At 39.6% G+C, this 8,156-nt stretch overlaps 1 protein-coding gene across 2 annotated transcripts in view; it reads right to left on the reverse strand.

Moving 5' to 3' along the window:
* CDK7 (cyclin dependent kinase 7) overlaps positions 1 to 4,791 on the reverse strand; it is a 28,936-nt gene extending 24,145 nt beyond the window's left edge. For both annotated transcript variants that reach the window (XM_082835563.1, XM_082835562.1), the window contains exons 1-2: positions 4,659 to 4,791; positions 4,241 to 4,300 (exon numbers count right to left, since the gene is read on the reverse strand). In XM_082835563.1, the coding sequence (XP_082691689.1) occupies positions 4,241 to 4,300; positions 4,659 to 4,690 (92 nt within the window). In that variant the 5' untranslated portion in view covers positions 4,691 to 4,791. The remainder of the gene's footprint in view (positions 1 to 4,240; positions 4,301 to 4,658) is intronic.
* Between the last annotated feature and the right edge of the window lie 3,365 nt (positions 4,792 to 8,156).

Raw genomic sequence — 8,156 nt, forward strand, 5'->3', positions numbered from 1 at the left:
TCATTCATCCTCCCCTTTTTGCTGGCTACAATATATACTTTTTCAAGTCCCAGACTTCATGTTATTTCATCCCTATATACTTTAAGTAGGCACCTCTAAAATGTGGACATTTTCTTACATAACTATAATGCCATTCTCATACCTAACAAAATTAATAATAATGCCAGAGTAGCATATAATAACTAGTTCATATTCAAATTCTCCTGATCTGTTTCAAATTGCTCAACTGACCCATAGAGTAAGCCAAGATAATTTTGAAGAAAAGTAGCTATGTGGGACTTACCAGACTTCAAGACTTTATAAGGCAATAGTAATTATAGGCTTATTGTATTGGAGCAGGGATGGGGGGAAAAAAGTCAACCAGTAAAAAAGAATAGTGTGCCCAGAAACAGATCCAAGTAGAAACTGGAACTTGGCATTACAACTCACCAGGAAAAGGACATACTATCAATAGTGTTGAGAGAGCTGGGGAAAAAATACTGGATCCCCATACTACACAACAAAGAAAATTTAATTCCAAATGGAATGAAGACCTAAATGTGAAAAGCAATACTTTAAAATTTTTAGATGAAAATATAGAATTCTTTATAACCTGGAGGTAGGGAAGCACACAAAAAAGGGAACCAATAAAGGAAAAACATGGACAAATTTAACCAGATTAAAATTTTAAATATCTGTGCCTCAAAACATACCATAAATCAACTAAAAGTCCAGCCAAAGACTGGGAGATGATGATGGAAAAACTTTTTACATACTGAAGTATGGAGAAGTCATTCTGGCTTAACAAACCTTTTGCTAACTAGAATAGCCTGTTTTGTGGTCTATCAAACACACATTGTACATCTGCTTTTAACCATTGAAAAAAAAAGGGTGCATTGTCCCCGAAGTAAAGAATGTCCATTTTGAAGATAGGGATAAATGCCTCCCTTCCAGGGACTTCAGTAGTAGTACTCCTTTGATGATAAGGCTCCCTTCCCGGGAGCCATGGACATACTGACGCACTGTGTACTCGGTGACCTGTCTTCGGCTGATCTTTTTTTTTTCTTTTTTTGAAACTTTGAAGGAATGTACCCCTGTCATGCTTGATGTTTTCTGTTCTGACAAGATATAAATTATGCTGAAAACCATACTTCTTCAGAACAGTTCCTCAGAGCTATTTGACAGACTGTCTTCTGGGCTATAATCCTCAGTTTGGCTTGAATAAATACTCTTCTATTCTTACTACAGATCAGTAATTTATTGTTTACAGCAACGAGGGTAATTCCAGTGCAAATTTCTGATAAAGGATCGGTATCCAGAATATATAAGAAATTCCCCACCAAATCAACAGGAAAGAAAAAAATGTAAGCAACCTAACAGAAAAAGACTAAAAAGCCAATAAATCTAGGAAAAGATGATCAACCTCACTGGTAATCAGAGAAGTATTAATTGAAAAAACAACCATATACCATTTTCGATCCACCTAATTGACAACTGTTGTAAAGTCTGACAATACAAAGATGGTGAGAACGTGGTGGGAGGTTAAACTGATCCCACCATTTTGGAGAGCAATTTGACAACATATGGTGACATTACTGCGTAGTCTCTATGCAGCAACAATTCATAATTGGTTTCAACTAAAGATACATTCTCTAGAGAAACTCACATATGTATAAGAATGTCTGTAGAAGGACTGTATAAAAGTAAAACATTTTAAAAAAAACCAGCTTAAATGTTTATCAACAAGAGTTTGAATAGACCAATTTTAGTGTAGCCACATAACAGAATCTAATCACTGATGAGCATGAATAAACCAGATCTACATGTATCCATCTGGAAGATTTCAGAAATAATACTGATTCAGAAAAACAAGTTGCAGAAGAATATTGCGTGCGCGTGTGCCTGTGTGTGTGTGTGTAGGGAGAGAAAGAGTTTAGAAGTATGCAACACTATATATTGTTGAGATACATAAAACAAATACTGAAAAATGAGAAAGGCTCCAAAAGGCTACCATAGGGGACTGGTTAAATAAATTGGGAAACATAAATTCAATACAATTGTTTAAAAAGGATAAGGTAGATTAATGATGTCTTAAAAGTCCGAAATACAATAGGCAAAAGAATACAGAATACATAGATTATCCCTTTTTTTGTAAAATTAAACATGTCAGTAAATGAGCGGGAGTAGAAATTGAGTGTTGGGAGAGGAAGGTGCACAAGCACCACATCTCCAATGTTTACAGTAGGAAGTATAGAAAATGTCTAAAAGTAGGGAAAGACACCACTCAAGAAATAATGATAAGCATACTATCTAAAGAAATGGATGTAAACAGCAGAGAAAACAGTTTTGGAGTTGAAAGTGATTGCTCCAAGGAGTGAAAACCAGGGGTAGAGGAGACAGGCATGCTTGGCCTAGTAACTGACTTTTTTTGAAAAAATATTTTGAGAAATAACTGGTTTAGTAGAAGGAGAAATATTTCTGCTTTTTTCTTTTGAGGTACAGTTTATGTATACTATTATATAAGTTTCATATGTATAACATAACGATTCACAATTTTTAAAGGTTATATATTCATTTATATAAAGGTTATATTCCATAAAACCACAAAGATGTACTATTTGAAATAAAAATTAAATGTAAAAGAATATTCCAATATGAGTCACTTTCAAGGGGTACAAGTCTATCACTGAGAAATAGGATGAATTCTAAATCCTAGTTTATGATAAAAGTAAGCAAACAAGAAAACCCATTAAGATTTTCAGAAAACCACAGAATTCAATGAGATTATACCAATTTGAAGAGACTATATCAGTCAAGTCAATACATTTTTAATGAGTGTCTGCAAATGTACCAGACCCAGTCCTAAATATAATTCAAGTGGTAGTAAACAGAAAATAAACTCATAGGTAAAAGACTTTAGATTTTGATAAACGCTATGAAATAATAATAGAGAAATAGGCAAAGAACACCAGGTAAGAAGGGAGGCACACCTGTTTTAGCTAGAATGACCAGCAAAGGCGTGTATATACAGGAGATATTTGACTGAGAGCTAAATGATAAGGAATCAGTCATGATTCCTGATTACATGATTACTCAAGTTTTAGAGTAAAAATATACTAACCAGAAGGCAGAGCAGCAAATGCAATGATACCGGGACTGGGATGAATTTAATGTATTCAAGGGACAGAAAGGCCAGTATGGCTAGAATAAAGTGAACCAGGGGTAGAATCAGAAAAATAACTTCAGAAAGAATTAACAAAGTTAAGGGTTTCGCAAGGGAGTAGCTATGGCATTGGTTTATAGAACATAAACTGGAAAAGGAGATGAGACACGTCAGAAAAAGTAAAAAAGGTAACAATGGCAGGAATGATTGTGGAAGGGAAGAGTGGGAAGCAGGTGTTAAGAGTACGAGAGGGATATGCTTCAAAGGAATTAGGGATTTTCAAGGAGAAAGATTCAAAGCAGCAACAGGAATAATAAGGAAGGTGATCACCTAAGCCACCAACAGGCCTGAGGTGTGAAGAAACCAGCTTCTCTTGAGAAGGTTATTGATTTCCGTAGTATGGGAAAAGGCAATCAACCTGGGAGCACGACACCTGGATCTAAAACCTGGCTCTAGCAATTACTATCTGTGACATCTTGATGAGTCACCTAATCTCTCTTAGCTTCAGCCACCTCAAGTGTAAAACAGGGATACTTTACCTACTACATGGGCTCTTATGAGGATTAAATGAAAAAACGAGGGTGAAAGTGCTTGGTATATAGAGAGTTAACTAAATATGACCGAAGTTTCTTGACTGAATGCGAGTAAAAAAGCTACTGAAACCATTAAAAAAAAAAACCCGCACCACAGCAATGTCATTAATGCTGGCGAAAGCCTTTCATGGTAAACCTGTACTCAGGAAATACAGATATACAAAGTGGATTCAGGTGAGGCAGAAATAGGGCCCTGGAAAGGTCAGGTGTTCTGAGGACCCAAGAGACGAGCAGTATTTGTCCCCTTTTCCAAGGTCTGCGTTTATAGAACAAACATAACACACAGCTTCCTCTTCATTTCAATTTCAATGAATGCAACAAAACACAAGTTCAACCCGAGTTCCACGTTGGAACACAAGACACTAAGAAATTCTATTTTCTTTGAAAATGACCTAAGTAACTCCTCACTAGCAGAAAACGGTCAAGAGAAGTAAAACGGCCAGACACCGGCTCCCATACACACACAACTTCAAGGAGACTCAAGGAAAAACAAATTGCAACTCACTTTCTTAATGGCGACAATTTGGTTGGTGTTCTTGTCTCTGGCCTTGTAAACCGTGGCAAACTAGAGAGAAGAAGAGGAATAAAGTTAAGTTGGTTAGAGTTTTTTTGGTTTGTGTTTGCCTTTTTACTTTATTAGATTCGGGGAAGCAAGGAACCCAGGGTTCTTGGAAAAAACTCGCGGCGGCTTGAAACGTGGTGGGGCCGTCCACGTCTCGTTCCAGTCTATTCTTCGGAGAAGGCCGCTCAAGGTCTCATGTCCAGGGTGGACAGAGGGGCCGCAGGAGGGGTCTGGGCAGCCTCCCGCAAGCAGAACGAGTAGCGTGGCCCGTCCGCTGGCTTCCACGAGAAAACCCGCGACGGTGTGAGGCGGCCCGGCGTTCCCCGCTCAGGGCCCTCCGAGCCCCACCCGAGAATCTCACCTGTCCCTCGCCGAGGAAGTCCAGTTTTTCATAACGCTTTGCTCGCGACTTCACGTCCACAGCCATCTGTCACGCGGAGCTCGACTCCAACTGAAACTGGGGAGCTCTCGAGACAGCGAGAATTTAAAGCACCTTAAAGCCTCCCACAGCCACTTCCGCCCACTGAGCGCCGACGCTTCATTAGCTCCGCCCCCACTTCCGGGGTGGGCGGGGATGCTGTTAAGTAGGTTCGGCCAGAGCCCGCCCTAAGGGAGCGGCAAGAGGCAGGGCTGGAGGGCTCTTCTGCGCCGCACCCCGTCCTACCACGTGACCGCAGATTGTACCGGAAGCGGGGTTCTCTCGGTGGTGGCTGTGTCACCCTGTTACCGTTTTAACTTAGATACTTTCTTCACTACCGAAGACTGATCAGCGCTCTGATACGATGCTCTGTGTTCAGGATTTAATAGGTGTGTATGAGTGCGGAAGGCTCGGCCTTGTCTCTGATCTCGCTCTCTAGTTTTTGCTCAAGGGTGTCCTGTCACCATGGTTACTGTGGACGCCTAAGCCGACAATTTCAGGTTACTTAAGCGAGTGCCCAGTTCTTAAGGGCTGATCAAGAGGAATTCTTAGTCCTTTATGAAGAAGCACGTCTAGGCAAAGAAGTTCCAAGTCAACTGAACAATTTTGTGCTGTGGAACAGACTTCTGGCCATCAGTTTTCTACCCTGTAAGGTGTAACTTGTAGACTACATCATAGGTGGTTGCGAGGATTAAATGAAACTTGCACAAAGTTTAGACATAGCGCTCAATGGTTAACTGTGATCAGTACCCAACTTTGATTCTAAGTTTTCATACAAATCAATTAATTCATTTATTCAACGAATATATATTGAATGCTTACAATATGCCAGGCTCTGTTGCAGACTCTGAGAAATCAGCAGGGGAAAAACAAATATCAGTGCCTTCCAATGGGAGGAGATAATTAAAATACGCTATGAGACATAGTGATAAGTGCTACAGAGATAATAAAGCTGGGAAAGGGGATAGATAGTAGGGTTTGTGATTTTAAATAGGGTGTTACCAGAAAGACATTACTGAAAAGCCACTGCAGAGTTTTGAGCAGACAAGTGATATCGGACTTAATGTTTTAAAACTCGCCCTTTGACTGTTGTGAGAGATTACACTGTAAACTTAGAGGGGCAAGGAGAACCAAGAAGGCCAGTTAAAGAATTATTGCAGGAATCCAGATGGTTGTATTGAGGGTACCAGTTTGGCTTCTAGCCAATACGACTTGCTGACAGACTGGACATGGGTTGTGGGGGAAGAAAAGGATAATTCTAAGGTTTTGAGCTGGAGCATTTGATGCTTCTAAGAGTGGAGAATCCTGATTTTCAGAGTTAGGTTGAAGAAGGCAGCAGAATACAAAAACTCATAACTTACTCAAGGTAATGCAGTGTAAAGGCTGAGTCCTTACTCTGGATCTAGGCTACCTGCATATGAATACTGGCCCCACAACTATTCATTTACTAGGTTTATGATTTGGGCAAATTATTTAACCTTTCTGTTGCTAGTTTCTTCTGTTAATAGGACCTACTCACTGGGTTGCTGTAAGGCTTAAATGACTGCACACGTCAGAAACCCTTAGGATACTGTCTGACAGTGTGCAGTTTATGTTAGCCATCACATAACTATTACTGGTCATGTTCCAGCTCTTTGTCACTACTTGGGTCTTTATTGAGCACTGATATATTCATTAAGCAAAATTCTCCTATGTTGCAGAAAACATACCATCTCTACCACTTATATCTCTTAATTGTGGCAAGTCATACCTAGTGATATATGGTGTCACGTGACTTAGGTAATCGTTCCTTCTAAAAGACATCACTGTTAACAGTAATCTAACCTCACTTGTAGTAGAAATAAGCTAAATAGTGAGCTAAATTTGAGGCTTGAGGTTCCCAAGTGTGCCATGGCATATGAATTGATAATCACATTATACCATGCTGCTGACAAGTAAATTCCTATATTGGGACATTTTAAATAGGGTAACAAAGGCAATGTTTAAGTGATATTCTGGGTTCATTAGGGCACTGTATAAATATAAAATACCATTCAGCATCTGTATAGCATTTTACAGTTAAGAAAGCGCTTTCACACACCAGTAGTAGCCAGCTTCCAAGATGGCCCTAATGATTCTTGCCTTCTGGTATTAATGCACTTCTGTAGTTTACTCACACAATGAAACAGGCTGTTCTGTGTGACTAATAGAGTATTGCAGAAATGAATGTGTATAACTTGAGTCTAGATCATAAAGAGGTATTGCCGCTTCTGCCTGTACACTTGGATCATTTGCTCTGGAGGAATTCAGCCATCATGTCATGAATTCATTCAGGCAGCCCTGTGGAGAAGCCTAGGTGGAGGGGAACTGAGGCCTCCTGCCAACAGCCAGCATCAACCTGCCAGCTATGTGAGTGAGCTATCTTGGAGATGGATGGTCCAGCCCCAGTGAAACCTTCAGATAACAGCAGCCCCAGGTGGCATTGATTGCAACCTCATGAAAAACACTGAGCAGACCTGCCCTGCCAAGCTGCCCCAGAATTCCTGACCCAGAGAAACCATGAGCTATTAAGTGAGTGTTGTTTTCAGCCACTAAATTTGGGGGTGATTTGTTACAACGTAGTAGACAATACACTAATTTGATCCTGCCTATCACATTGTATAGCACTGGAGAAAAAACTGCAAGTTGGACAAACTGAGCGATTTGCTAACGGTTACAGATACTTAACTGTTTAACTCCTAAATGAAAACACAAGCTATTTACTCTAAGTCAAGCCCAAATTCTTTCTATGACACCATCCTCCTTGGGAGCTCATCCTATGACAGCAATTCCCACGAACATCCTTTTGCCATACCTCTAGTCATAAATTCTGTAAAAGTGATATATTTTTTCATTGGAACTTTCATGGCAACAGCTGTAGTAAAGGTGGTCCTCAGACGGTACCAGTATTGGGGTTTCTAACTGCTGGCCCACGACATTACTCAAGCCACTCTTCATTTCCTGCACCTACTCTGAGAGCAAAAAAATTGCCTTGAGCTTCCTTTTACTGAAATGAGAAAGCTAAGGAGAAAAAAGAGAATAGTGCTAGTTTTTAAGAAATTTTTCCAAGTATATTTTTGACATAATAAAAAAGAAATCATGAGTCATGTATTTCTCATGAGTTACCAGAATAGCTCATTGCTAGCACCAAAATCCTATTTCACATTCAAGTTGGGCAACATTTATACTAGGCCACAATACAGAATTTACACGAAAAGCAGATCAACTCTGAAACAGTAAAAAAGAAAAAAAGTGTAAAGATTAATCCATACGCAACTGGGCAAATACAAAAACGTACTCAACAATTCTACTGTGTCTATTACTCATGAGTTACCCTTACTATTAGGGATGACTTCTTTAACGCATATTCTAGAAATCATTAAAGGTATAGAAGAGAATTTATTTCACTTTGTGAGGCTTTAC

The sequence above is a fragment of the Leucopleurus acutus genome, assembly GCF_964270905.1.
Source record: "Leucopleurus acutus genome assembly, chromosome: 3".
Lineage (NCBI taxonomy): Eukaryota > Metazoa > Chordata > Mammalia > Artiodactyla > Delphinidae > Leucopleurus > Leucopleurus acutus.